Raw genomic sequence first — 13,451 nt, forward strand, 5'->3', positions numbered from 1 at the left:
TTATATATATATCTGTCTGAAATTATAATTACTTAATTTGATTAAATTAATTAGTTGGATAGAAGTTTTCTGTTGTAATGTCCAAGCATTAAACAAGGGTGCGTGGACATAGTTGTCTATGTTTGAGTGCATAACATCTGCATCTGTTTATAAATAATTGTTTGGTAAAGGGGTGGGAATTAATAAGTTTATACTTCATCCCACTCCTTTTTGGATATGTGATTAGATAATGTCTGTTTGTTTGTATTTGTTTCTGTCTTTGACAGAAATTTCACTTTGACCTCATGTTTGAAAAAAAAAAAAAAAAAAGTTATAAGTATAATATATTGTATCAAATCTAACAGACCACATACTTGTGGGATGAGCGGCAGAGCTGAGTTTGTCTTTTCATTTATTTTATTTAACCAGGTTCTTCCCGCTGAGATCAGGAGATCTCCTTTTCAAGGGAGAGCTGAGTGAGTTTGTGGGTTGTTCCTCTTTGCCAATGCACCTGAGGGTGCCAGAGGTCTAAAAACAGAGTTAACAGCAGGATAGGTTGTTTGGCATTAGCAGAGAAGATTTGCCAGGAGAAATAAATTCTTTACAGTGGTATAAGATTTATTACCAAGAAGCATTGTTACCACAAAGAAACAACATGCACAAAAATTTCATTTTCTCTGTGCCAAGTTTATTAGCCAGTACTTAATTGTAAATATATAAAAGTCAAATAAACAGCCAAGCTTTTGTGAAATGTTATTGCATTTCTGAAATACACATCTTCTGTTCCTGGCTTCTCAGCTGTAATATCCATTACCTGAAATTTTATTTATTGTTTTGTGGCTCGTTGCCTTTATGTCTGTCATTATTTAAGCATTTTACTCTTTTACATCCTGAAAAAGAAGATGAGGAGATGATTTTGATCAGGCTTGTTGATCCCCAGGAGAACATTTTATTTCTGGCGTTGTTAAGTTACATCATGTCGTATGAATCAAAATACAATTTAAAATAAAAAGAATATAAAATTTAAAAAAAACTCACCTTCTGTGAAAGTCCAACAAATCAAGCTCACCAGCAGAAACAGCATGTCTGATTCTTCTCTTTTCACTTCCTACCTCTGACCACCAGACCTTTCTGCTTTCAGGGTTACGTTTGTTTCATCTGATAAGACAAAGCTGCTGACCTAAGTACCTGACAGGATGTACATCTCTGCATTGTTGAGCTGATGAAAGCTGTGATATCCATGTCACAAAAACCTTTATTCTCAATCTGTGTACACCATGTAACAAGAAAAAAACCCACGTCCTGCTTTTCTGGAGAGCAGATTAAAGAGCGCTCAACCGAACGGTCATCAACGCTAAATTCAGTAAAATGAAATGAAGTCTTTCTGCTAAACTTGGTTTTCCATCAATGAGACAATATTTGGTTAAAGGTCAAGGTTTCAAGTTTATAACCACTTTATTAAACTGATTTGGCTTATATTTTGGTAAACCCTACCCATTTATGATAAAGGGACTCACTTTGGTTACTTCACCTCTGTTTTAACTTAGACTGACATTAACATCAACAAAGAAATAAAGATATCAACTTCTGAAAAATTAACCCGACATGATTCCCCATGGTCAAACAGGTGGGATCAAACCTTTTTGTACAGTGCTGTGAAAATGTTGAAGTCCACTTTATTTGTGGTCCAGCTAATTTAAAAACAACTGGTGGACATGCGCTGAGGTAAGACGGTGGTGTGGACGTCAACACATACAACTATCACAGCTTGTCTCAGCAGTTTGGACAGAGAAACAGATGTTGGTTTCCTCTCATTGAAAAACTGCAAAAAAGAGGAAAAAAACAGGGCAGAGATATACTGACAGTCAAACAGACTCAGGCTCTGCTGACGTTTGTGTGTGTTTGTGTGTGTTTGTGTGTGTTTGTGTGTGTAGTGCACAGACTGATAATGTTGTGGCTGATGGTGACGCAGGAAGTAGTGAGTGGGCGCTTGATGTCTCTGTGTCTTTCCGTGTCTTTGTTTCAGCTTATCAATGGAGGAACAGTAAAATGATCAAAATCTGTTTATAACTGGTTTATTTAACTGTCAACATAGAAAACCAGCAGTTAGATATGAAAACAATGCTAGAGCTTCCTGCAGGAACATGATCTCCTGCCAGACCATGCTGATGGTCATAATTAAACACAGTAATTACAGGTATGTTATATCCGTGGTGCAGTGAAAGTGTAGCCCCCAGGTTTACCTACAGGAGTAAAGAGTTCTGAAATATTCCACTCAGTTACTTTGATGAAACTTTACTGAAGTAGAAGTAACAGTAACAGCCTAAGATTCCAGGGATGTAAAAGTAAATTCCTTTATTTTTTTTCTTAAAGTACTGAGTCATAATTTTTGAGACAAGGGGGTGTGGGGTAAACAGATGTTAGTAAGATCTGAGCTCCAACTGCCGTCATCTCTTCCTGGGCTGAGAGTTGGCGTCTAACCTGCAGGAGAGCATTAATGTCAGAACAACACAATTAAGTAAATTAAGGTCTAAATAGTTGAGCTTCCTCTTTTTTCTTATTTTGCACTGTTTGGTTTTGTAGTTCAAAGAGTTCACTACGAAGAGTCTGGATTGCAGGACGGCTTGTTCTGACCAGAATTCGACTGAGACTGAATCTATGCTTCTCTGAGCAGTTACTGACCTGAAAGACCAACCTGTTGAAGGATTCGTTGTGATTGCAGTCTGTATGTTAGTTCACCTGATCACCTGACCAAAGATGACAGCCGATCAGCTGCAGGCACACTGCTGATGGACAGCTTGGATCCTATTTTACACAGCACCTGAGGAAATGTAAAATGTAGTAAGGCACAATACTTAACACAGAATATACTGAAATACAAGAAGAAGTATCGGTTTTGAAAAACTACTATTAAAAAAAGTACAGGTACACATATAATAAATTACTTTCATTCCTACTTACCTTCATTTTACATTTTAACACTTTGGTAAATTTCATTCAAAATGTGAAGAAAATAGATTACATGTTATTTGTGAATAGAGTTTTGGAGAACCTATGTGCCCTGAACTCTGGAGCTATTTACCCACTCAACCTTTGAGCATTTTAAATCCCTTTTAGGGGCCAAGTCTTACTTGGCCACTACTTCATTTCATGAGACAGTTTTTTTGTTTGAGCAAAGTTGTATGTCCTAACTAAATTGTTTTGTTTGTTTTTATGGTGGACTGTGACTGCATGAAAAGGTCCTGCTCTAAAGAAATATGTTTTAATGCTAATATGTTTGATTGCAGGGGAGACGTAAAAGTGTATCCTTGTTTAAACAGGTAAGATCAGGTAAAATCACTCCCTATATCTCAGGAAGTACTTTACCAACCAACGCAGCTTGTTTTCCCTTGGTTAACGATCCTATAAGTGCTCACTAATGGACATGTTTCATATTTTCCCATCACTTGTCTATGTCTGTGGCTCTGCGCCTATCGCATGATGGTCACCGGTGGGTTTTTTTTTTCAGATGGGAGACTAACATCCACTCAGAGGACGAGATGAGCGGGGCAACGAGTGGAAGGAAACCAAAACAGTGTCATCCAAGCTAGAAAAACAGCGACAGGAGAAATGTGATGGTACGTAGGCTGCTGTGTTACTTCATCAGTCGTTTAACTGACATTATGAAGCTTTGTTTATGGCCGGCTGTTTTCATGGACAGGCATTCAGCGTCAGTTGACCACTTAGCTGAGCTGCTAGCATGTTAGCCAGTTTTAGCTTCTTTCTTGTTACTCCAGGCACAAACATCAGTTCAGCCAGGCTGCTGTCTGCTAGTTAAAGCCGCTCACTGGCTTCTTTGTGCACTTATGTACGTTAATACAGATGTATCTGACGCTGTTGTTTGTTGCTTTGCTTCTGCTTTCTCTATTATAAACGTGTTTCTATGATGCTTATGTTGTCAAGCCACAGTTCGGACAAACACCCATACAAACTAACATCACTGAGGCCTAAACCTAACTACTGCGTTACAAGCTCAGGAAATAGTTTTACTTTTGAGAAAACCACATTGTTAGCTTGTCTTAAAACACACAGATCTTCTAAATATAGTCGGTTGTCGGTTGCATGTATGCAGTTATTTAGTAAAACAACCGATGGAGCTTAATTTTGTAATCTGCCTCTGTCGTTATCAGCTACCATTAGCACCATTAGCAAACTGAAGCTCCTCTGGCCTGAGTACCCAACAACAACCAGCAGCATCCGTCCTAAAAGCTCTATTTGACCTATTTTAACTGTCATTTTTGCCCACCATCTACCAGGCCTTGGTTCCAGTACTCACCCATATGATAACAATGAGTTTACGGCTGAGTTAAACACTGGATGTGGGTGGTAAGACAAGGCTATCTTGATATAAACATAATGTTACAATATTTTCCATTGATCTCTTACCCAGAGAGACTGAAATTAACTGGATGACCGGTCGGATAGAGGCCTTTGGTACCTCTTGGGTCATCAGTCGCCAACATGTACTTATTAACAACTCTAATGTTGAAGGGTTAGTGATGCACACACGCACAGTCTTGGGGGAAATTAAAAATAGTATGTATACCATTCCCTCACTGTTGTGTACAAACACTAAACAGTGCGAAAGTGATGAAGATTTAAAAAGGAAATAAATCATTGGTCTTCTTTAGAGTACAGAAAGTAAATTGGGAAACTTTCAATTGACAGTTTATGAGATTTGTTTGGACTAGAATTTAAGGTATGCCTGGTGTATGGTGAAAGCTGCTGAGAATAGTTACAAAGCCTTTATCTCAACTGCCTCAACTTGCCTTCACAGTCAATTGCTGAAAATATGTTCAAATTAGCCATCTTTCATACAGCATCTATTTAATGCCAGTTCAGTACAAAGTAAAGCCAAAGTGTGAGTCCATCACACTGTGGCTAGAAAGGGCTGAGCAGGTTCCAGTTCAGCAGCTTCCCGTCTCACAACAGGTCTGGAATATGTTGGACACTGGATGTTTGGAGAAATATCTTCATGATGGCACCTCTAAAGGGGCTGTGAGGAGTTTGAAAGAGATCTCGAAAGTGGCTCTCTTTTAGGTATATACCCGATCGTAATCCACATTTTAAAATGAGATTATCAGCGCCAATAGGGGTGGGCGATATAGGTTTTAAAATTATATCACGATATCTTAGGGAAATTGGTGGGGATGATATTCATGACAATAAGCGCGGGGGGGGGGCAATTTATTATCAGTGGTTGCTGCTTCTGAAAAACAGCATTTTTGTTGTACACACAGTATGGAAGCAACTTTTCCAATCATTTACTACTACTACACAAGCTTGACATGTAAACATAGTAAGTGGGTCAGATCTAGAGGAAGTCTGACGTTTTGGAGGAGGAAAAGTTAATCTTTGAGGTGAAAAGCTTCGTGATTCTATAACAACACATTCTTTCTACAAGGACACCAACAGAAAGGAGAAGGCATGGACTGAAGGTGCTGAAGTTTAGGGGGGCTAGATGAGCTTGACTTACTAATTAATTACAATGAAAGTAAGTTATCATGGGTGGGATTCCTACAGGAACATGTGGTTCTCCTGTGATCTCAGGTATCCAGCTGCTATGGGCGTTGCCCTGCGCTGTGCTGCCAGGCGCTCCAGAGACGCATCCAGTATAAATTGGCACATGCCCAAAATTAGCGGAACTGCGCTTACACTTTATGTGTGAATCAGGAGTAATGCTGATATAGGGTTCGGACATTCAGCTCGACCACACGTCCTTCGTAGAGGCAAAAAAAGCCTTCATAGCCTGGTTGTATTCAGCCGTTTGTTTCAGCTTTAGGTGGTGGAACATGTTTGTGGTGTTGCCACCCTTCACGGTAATAGTTCTCATGCACATTTTGCATTTAATGTGCTTTGCAGAGTGTCTGATCTTTGGTCAGCCAAACCACATCCACATTACTGAGGTAGCTCCTCTTTTAGGCACTAAATCCTCATGTGAGGACAAAGTTGATGCTGCCGTGCTACTTTTGCTCTCGGTCGTTATTATTTTGCACAGGGCATTGCACCTCTGCACTGTAAATATCACAAAATGAAAAGTTTATATTGTAGAAAAGATTATACCCGTATTATCGTGGACAGTATGATATGGTACACCTCTAAGCGCCAATGTAGGTGATTTTGAATTACTACTTCGTAGCTTCCTGATCAGGTCGAGCAGGACTGGATTGATTTCCAGCACATCCAAGTCTCTATGACAACACCACGCTAGCTGACAGAGTTTAGTCATGAAAAGAGACACGGGGGCTAAAAGCTAAAACACAGGCTGCAGACTAAAACATGAGCTAAAGGCTAACACAGAGGCTAAACTGTTTGTGCTAATGTTGCCTCCAACCCACATTCAGCAGCTATTCTGCAGTGGTCTGTTCAAACTTGAGAGTCTATCAATACAATGAAGAGTGAGGTTACGTTAGCTCTGCTTGGTAGATGACTGACAGGACATGACCAGGATTCGCTAACATTACACATTACTGACACTAATAGTGATTATTAGTAGTCAAGGAGGCCAATAACTGATATTTGAAGCCAATATTTGTATTGTCAGTATTTTTATTAAGACAAACCCTGAACACTTAATTTGTTTAAATGACTTTCAGCATTTGTTTATCAAACAGCTCAGGAGCCTGTCTTATAAAGTTAAATGAAAACTTAAAAAAATCAACAGCTCCCAAAAGTTTTCTACAGTAAATGTAATCTTGAATTTTCAACATAACTGAAATGCGGTTTTATCTTTTACTTATCTTTGTTTTAAGCTCAAACTAAAACAATATGTACAGGAAGTTCCCAGGGTCCTTTGTGCAGTATGTGTGTGCGTATGTATGTGTGTGTGTGTGTGTGTGTGTGTGTGTGTGTGTGTGTGTGTGCGTGTGCGTGTGCGTGTGCGTGTGCGTGTGCGTGTGTGTGTGTGTGTGTGGAATGGGGGGGAATGTTTGAATGGGGGGGGGGGGGGGGGGGGGGGGGCTGTTTTTAACATGTATAGCACTTTGTGCTGCATTTCTTTTTAATGTATGAAAAGTGCTTTATAAATAAACTTGATTTGATTTGATTTGCCCTAATCTTGGTCTGCTGAGCATCTAGAGCCAGAGGAGGAGAAAGAGGACAGACGGGCTAACGTTATGCTAAAAGCTAATCAGACTGCACCTCAGCATGCTTCCCTGCAGTAAGCTGGACTGTTCTGAGTTTCTGCTGCCTTTTATAGCTATGTAATGCAGTTTTATAATTTTTCTGTTTCATTTTCACATGACTTCAAGTTTTAGTGTTTTGGCCATCTAGGGCTTCCATAGTGTAGACAGGAACAAACTTCCTGCAAAAAGGTGACAAGAAGCAGCTCCTGAATATTTACAGGTTAAATCATTTCTCATCATTTTTAAGAGGCAGGAAAATGTGTGGCTGTATCAGAGCCACAATAACCCAGTTTAAAAATAATTTTAAAATTGAATATGCCTCAAAATCCCGATAGAATCGGTGCCAATAACCGGTCTGTCCTTACAACATGATATTTTCCTCTGGCGGATTTTCCCCCACATGTTAATTGCAATGAACAGCAGGGTTTTTTCTGTGTTAAAGACTCATTTTGGTGAATCTGAGCTTTTGGATGGAATATAACCATCATTAATTCTCAAAGTATAACACTAATATGCCGAGAGTTAAAAAAAATGATTAGAACACATTGTTTCTTCTCTGTCTTTCAGGTTGAACACTTAAACTGCTGCACCCTACTCTGGACCCAGGAACCAAGGCCTTGTGTTTTGTTGTACAGGATTTCCAGTCTGATGGTCAGTGGACACCTTCAGAGGACTTACAGTAACTAAGACCAATGGCAGCACACAGAGCATCCTGGGTATGTGGTCATACCTGGAGATCAGTTTAACAGAAGAAAGTATCTGAACTCTGCGCCCTGATACAGTGAACACACTGCTGTTAGTCTGCTCTGGGGCTTGGTGTATGGCTGTAATGGTGGACGGATCTGTCTGAGCTGGAAGCTAGCATAGCTTTGTTATTTCATATAGCATGTTAGCTAGCCATGAATGGTGAAGGATCTTGCTTTTATCTTCCACTCATCCAACACCGTCTCTGGCCCCTACGAGGGGCTTTGTACGATTAACCAGTGGTGTCCCCTCCCCTCCCCTTACCATTCAAGTCATTCATCTATCTGTTACAAAAATCATCCTTTGTTGTATTTTTATGAGTGTTATATAGCCCATACATCTTCTCTTTGAATTCATCTCATGGTTATTTCAGTCCCACTGAAGCCACCACAGCTCAGACCCCGTACCTCAGGAGCCAAACCCCGTCCCTGCTCTTAGTCCGGCTGCTCAGCAGTTGTTTTGGTAGTTGTGTTGATTGAATGGAAACAGTTTAATCGTGGAGAGGCCAGGCTACCACAAACTGATGGACTTTGACAAGCGAGGAGTTGGAGGCGGAGGGGGAGGGGGAGGAGGAGGAGGGGGTGGTGGAGGTGGGGGTGGAGGGAAAGGAGAGACAGAGGAGGGTAAGAGGATGTCTTCCAAAACGGGGAGTCGATCGGGGCACGGAGGTAGAAGTGGGGGCTCTAACTCTGGTGTTCTGATGGTCGGACCAAACTTCCGGGTTGGAAAGAAGATTGGCTGCGGGAACTTTGGGGAGCTCCGACTTGGGAAGAACCTCTACACCAATGAATATGTGGCAATCAAACTGGTAAGAACAATTCCTCTCAAGTTGTTGTGGTTAGCACATTTATAAAATGTTAAAAAGTTCCAGTTGAGAGATAAAAAGGCCTCTTCTGCCTAGACCATGGTCATGATTCAGATTTAACAGTACACATGGTTTGGACTGACATATCACTGTTGGTTATTTCTTTAGGAGCCTATTAAGTCACGAGCACCACAGCTTCACTTAGAATATCGGTTCTACAAACAGCTGGGATGTTCAGGTGAGAATCATTTTTCTTCTCTTAGATTTTGTCAGTTATTTCTCTTGAACAAGTGCAAAGTTAGGTTTCTTTTTTCTCTTATTTAAAGGCCCTGTGAGTAGGGGTGGGCACTGAATTAGGTACCTTAATAGGCCAACCAAATTTTTTCTGTAGTACTGAGTACCAATTCACGTCAAATCAAACTGTACCATGTTGAGGAAACTAAACACATCCATGTGACTGTGAGGGAGTGGAAGAGTAGGCGATTTTCCATACTGGACATGAACACAGCATTGCAAGGTTATATTTTGAAGAATAAATATGTTAAATTGAAAAACTTTGAGGTTTTATCATTAAACAAATTAATGTTTATTAGCACATAATACACACAAAAGTAGTGAAATTGGTTACCCTATCTTTGAAATGTGAAAAGTATCCATCCCTACCACTGACATCTTTAGATTCCACTAGCTCTGACTTTAACATAAGTCCTCAGCACTTTAAAGAGATTGTAAAAAGGGTAATTTTTACTTTAAACCTTCACAGACTTTTACTTCCCTTTTAGAGACATTTCATCACAGTAACTGTGTTTGTCCTCTTTCCTGTAAATGATCAGTTTTACTTTAAATCTTTCTGTGTGGAGTGATTGCTCTCTTTAAGCTAGTTTTTGAAGGTTTGAAGGAACAGCGTTTGTTTTCTTTGTTGTTCTGATGAAACATTTCCACAGTAAAAGGTCCATTTTAAGATCCAAACTTAATCATTCTCCTGAGTCAATGGACTGAAATAAAAAGTGATGTGAGTTTATTTAGAGCGTAGCTCCACGTTTCTAAAAGCCTCAAACAGAGGAGGTCAAACATCAGAATCATGGAGAATTCTGCCTTTGGAGAGTAATATTTCTCTTTGAGGTATTAATTCTACTTTAGCTATCTCACAGAACCTCAGGCTGGTGTTTCAAACCCTTGATGACGTTACTATGAGTTCCCATGAGCTGGATTGTGTTACCAGGGACAGATTAGAGTCACATCGTCCAACTCGTCTGGCTCCAGAAACCAAAACACACATTTGTCTGAATCTTTTCATCAGTGATAAACTTACTGCTGAAAAAAAGTTTTCAGTTGTAACTTATCATAGGCTGAGTTGAAGAAACCATGCTGTGAGGTCAGTGGTAGGGTTTCCCATGCTCACAGCAGATACACACTCATCAAATACAACTTTTCATTCTGTCACAAAACCAGGGCCAGAAATATCTCTCAGTTCTCCGCACAAACCTTGCCAAACAGAAGAATAGAATAGAATAGAATAGAATAGAATAGAATAGAATAGAAAAATAGAAAATAGAAAATACTTTATTAATCCCTGAGGGGAAATTCAGGAGTCACAGCAGCATTTTAGAAAACAAAAGTAAGAAAGTGTATAGAAAGTGCAAAAAGGAAAGAAAGAGCTACTTAACAGTTTATTCAGTCAGAACACATCTTTATATCAAGTGTCAGACTTCCTGAGGTGCCTCCACAGAGAGATTCTCTCCCTCCTTGAAGACACCTCCACCAGGAGCCATCTGGGTGCTCTCTTACCCCTTTTCCACCAAGCTAGTTCCAGGGCTGGTGCTAGTGCTGGTACTAGAGCTGGTTCGCAGTTGGTTCAAGCAGGAACCGGTTAAGAATTGTTTGCTTTTCCACAAACAGATGCCGGCCTTACCTTATCTTCTTCTGTTGTTTCGCTCACCCCATACTCGTCTTTTTAAAAATGGCGCTCTTCCGTGTTTTCACTCTGCTTTGGTTGGTCAATAATACCGCCCCCACCCCCTGACATAAGCCCGTAGCCCCCAATGTACGTGGTTCTTTCTGCTGGCCCAGCAAAGAGTTGGTGCTTGCCAAACACTGGTTTTGAGAGCCAGCAACCAGTACTTACTCTGTGGAAAACCAAAGAACTGGTGCTAAGTCTGGCTCTAGCTCTGAACCAGCCCTGGAACCAGCTTGGTGGAAAAGGGGTATCTGATTACTCCTGGTCTGGTATTGGAGCTCCTTCTTCCATGTCCTCCTCGTGTGTCAATCTTGAAGGGAGTGCTCTTCACTCTCACACACTCTTGAGGTTCTCTGTCCTTTCTGAGCTCCTCCACCTCCTCCTGCAGAGCCTCAATGACCTCCTCCTGGTGTCTGACTTTGGAGGTCAGCTCCTGGCAGCTCCTGTTTTTCTCCCACAGGTGGATTGCGAGGTTGTCCCGCTGCTGCACCATGGACACCTCCTTCCTTTGGCTCTCTGTCCCCAAGCTCTGGAGCTCTGTTTTCAGGTCTTTGTCAGCCTCAGGTTGACCCAACTGCTCCAGGTCTGATAACCTGAACTGCTCAGGACTTTTCAGGAGCTGCTCTGCCCTCAGCTCTGCCTGCAGCTTTCCCTTTCTGAGCTCCTTCACTTCCTGAAGCATCGCCTCTATGACCTCCACCTGGTCTTGAAGTTTGAAAGCCAGCTTCTTAAAGTTGAAGATCTAAGTTGCTCCTGATCCTTTAGGAGCTGCTCAGGCCTCATTTTCTCTGCTTGCAGCTGGTTCTGCTGAGTCTACCAGCTGCTGCAGCTATTGCAGGTTGTTTAAACTGCTGCTGTCCTGGCTGGTAGTTTGCACCAAGTTTGATGCCTCCTCAGGCTCCTGATCATCCACTGAATCCATGATACGGCCCCAGCTCGTGGGCTTCAGTAGCTTGTTCTCTTCAATTTTTAGTTTGCTCCCAGGATCTCATCTCAGATCTGCTTGAGGGAGTGTCTCTGTTCGACTGGAAGTATATGCTGTGATTTTCTCTCAGTCAGTCCTACACTAAGTCAACTTTCTAAATGGTATTATGATATCACAGTTATTCATTTTTTTACCAAAAGTAGTGGCGTCAGAATAAACATTTCAAAGCAAACTGCATTTTTCACCTGTCAGCAGGTGTTTCTGCTGATGAAAGGGTAGGCTTTGTAAGCTCACCTTCACAGCTGTACCAGCTCGGGCTCAGTCAGTCGTTTTGGCATCACTGCAAACAAAGAAAAAACCTCTCATTAAAAAAAGAGAAATATTTCTGATGAGTATCGGACAAAGTGATGAGTGATGAATGTGTGATTTTCAAACACACATGCACATTAATGATTCATGTCTGTTCTCTCACAGAGGGCGTACCCCAAGTGTTTTACTTTGGACCGTGTGGTAAATACAACGCCATGGTTCTGGAGCTTCTGGGGCCCAGCTTAGAGGATCTCTTTGACCTCTGTGAGCGGACCTTCTCTCTGAAGACTGTCCTCATGATAGCTATACAGCTGGTAAGTCCGCCTCAGGGTTAGACCAGGAGAAGAGGCTCAGGGCTTGATTCACAGACTGCTGGGGGCACTTGAACACAACCAGCTCAGTGGTCTTTGTGAATCAGACCCTGAGATGAAGCAGTTTGGTGGGACAGCAACCGATGGGCACATTTCTTTTTGTCTTTGGGTATTTCCTAAATGTGCTGCCAGTGTTTTTCCTATTTGACTCTGACTCTGAGCCTTTTTCCCCTTCTGCTGCTCATTGTCAGCAAATTTGGATGAACACTGACTTAGAAACTAATAAAACCTGTAACATCCAGCATGTCAGAGGAGAAGCACTTTTCCTGTGTGGATATATAGACCATTACTGGTAGTTAGTTGCAGCTTAGGGGCCTGTTCCAAGCTTTCATCCTGTGGTTAAATTTTTTCTCTCCCGACATGATGACTGATGCTCTCAGGAGTTATCCCGAGGTTGTGCTCCCATGTCCTGCCTGAACACAAATCCAGGTTGAACCTCAAAGCACTGGTTAACTCAGGCTCTCTTTGTGTTGTGTGGTTTGTTGCTGCTTTCATGCAGATCACCCGTATGGAGTTCGTTCACACCAGGAGTCTGATTTACCGAGACGTGAAGCCCGAGAACTTCCTGGTGGGCCGACCTGGCTCCAAAAGGCAACACACCATCCACATCATAGACTTTGGCCTGGCCAAGGAGTACATAGATCCTGAGACTAAGAAACACATCCCCTACAGAGAACACAAGAGTCTGACGGGAACTGCTCGATACATGAGCATCAACACACACCTGGGGAAAGGTGAGTCTCACACATGTGCTCCATTATACGCAGCTGTGGGATTGTATTCATGTTAAAGTCTGATGATCATCCCTCTGTTGGTTGATGTCACTGGAGGTTACTAAATGTGATGAAAGAGTAAAATAAGAGTCTGATGAGTTTGGTGGAAAGGTTGTTCCCAACACAATCATTACAGAGTCACTCCTTTTTGACTTGATGGGTAAATATCACTTATGCCCTCACATCTTATACCCAGGAAACTTTGCCTCAGATAACCTCACATTTTGTTTCTTTCAATTTAAATCAAATTGGACTTGATGAAACCACCAGGATTTGACAGATGTTTGCTCATAATAAACGAGCGTGGAAGGTTCATCTAACAAACAGTTAACATGAACATGAAATTATGAATGTTGTCAAAAACTCTGTTGAAGTCATTCAGATCCACTGGGGTACCACACCACTTTAATTATTAACCAAATAAC

At 41.3% G+C, this 13,451-nt stretch overlaps 1 protein-coding gene and 1 long non-coding RNA gene across 7 annotated transcripts in view; one reads left to right on the forward strand and one right to left on the reverse strand.

Annotated features, from left to right (window-relative positions):
* Positions 1 to 4,412, reverse strand: LOC141803884 (uncharacterized). The gene is made up of 3 exons (XR_012599615.1): positions 4,295 to 4,412; positions 2,662 to 2,800; positions 1 to 2,460 (listed from the first exon to the last, which is right to left on the reverse strand). It is a non-coding gene; the product is annotated as an uncharacterized LOC141803884 (long non-coding RNA).
* Positions 3,425 to 13,451, forward strand: part of LOC141803883 (casein kinase I-like) — a 27,032-nt gene continuing 17,005 nt past the window's right edge. For 2 of the 6 annotated variants that reach the window (XR_012599614.1, XM_074687931.1), the window contains exons 1-5: positions 3,428 to 3,596; positions 7,710 to 8,694; positions 8,860 to 8,929; positions 12,048 to 12,196; positions 12,753 to 12,987. Coding sequence is in view for 5 of the 6 variants with exons in the window: in XM_074687931.1 (XP_074544032.1) it covers positions 8,410 to 8,694; positions 8,860 to 8,929; positions 12,048 to 12,196; positions 12,753 to 12,987 (739 nt within the window). In the remaining variant the exon portion in view is untranslated. Of the gene's footprint in view, positions 3,597 to 7,709; positions 8,695 to 8,859; positions 8,930 to 12,047; positions 12,197 to 12,752; positions 12,988 to 13,451 lie in introns of all 6 variants that reach the window. The other 4 variants (XM_074687933.1, XM_074687932.1, XM_074687935.1 and 1 more) reach the window with 4 other exon arrangements.

Source organism: Halichoeres trimaculatus, unplaced genomic scaffold (genome assembly GCF_033239565.1).
Source record: "Halichoeres trimaculatus isolate MK-OKI-2021-1 unplaced genomic scaffold, fHalTri1.1 fHalTri1_scaffold_15, whole genome shotgun sequence".
NCBI classification, from domain to species: domain Eukaryota; kingdom Metazoa; phylum Chordata; class Actinopteri; order Labriformes; family Labridae; genus Halichoeres; species Halichoeres trimaculatus.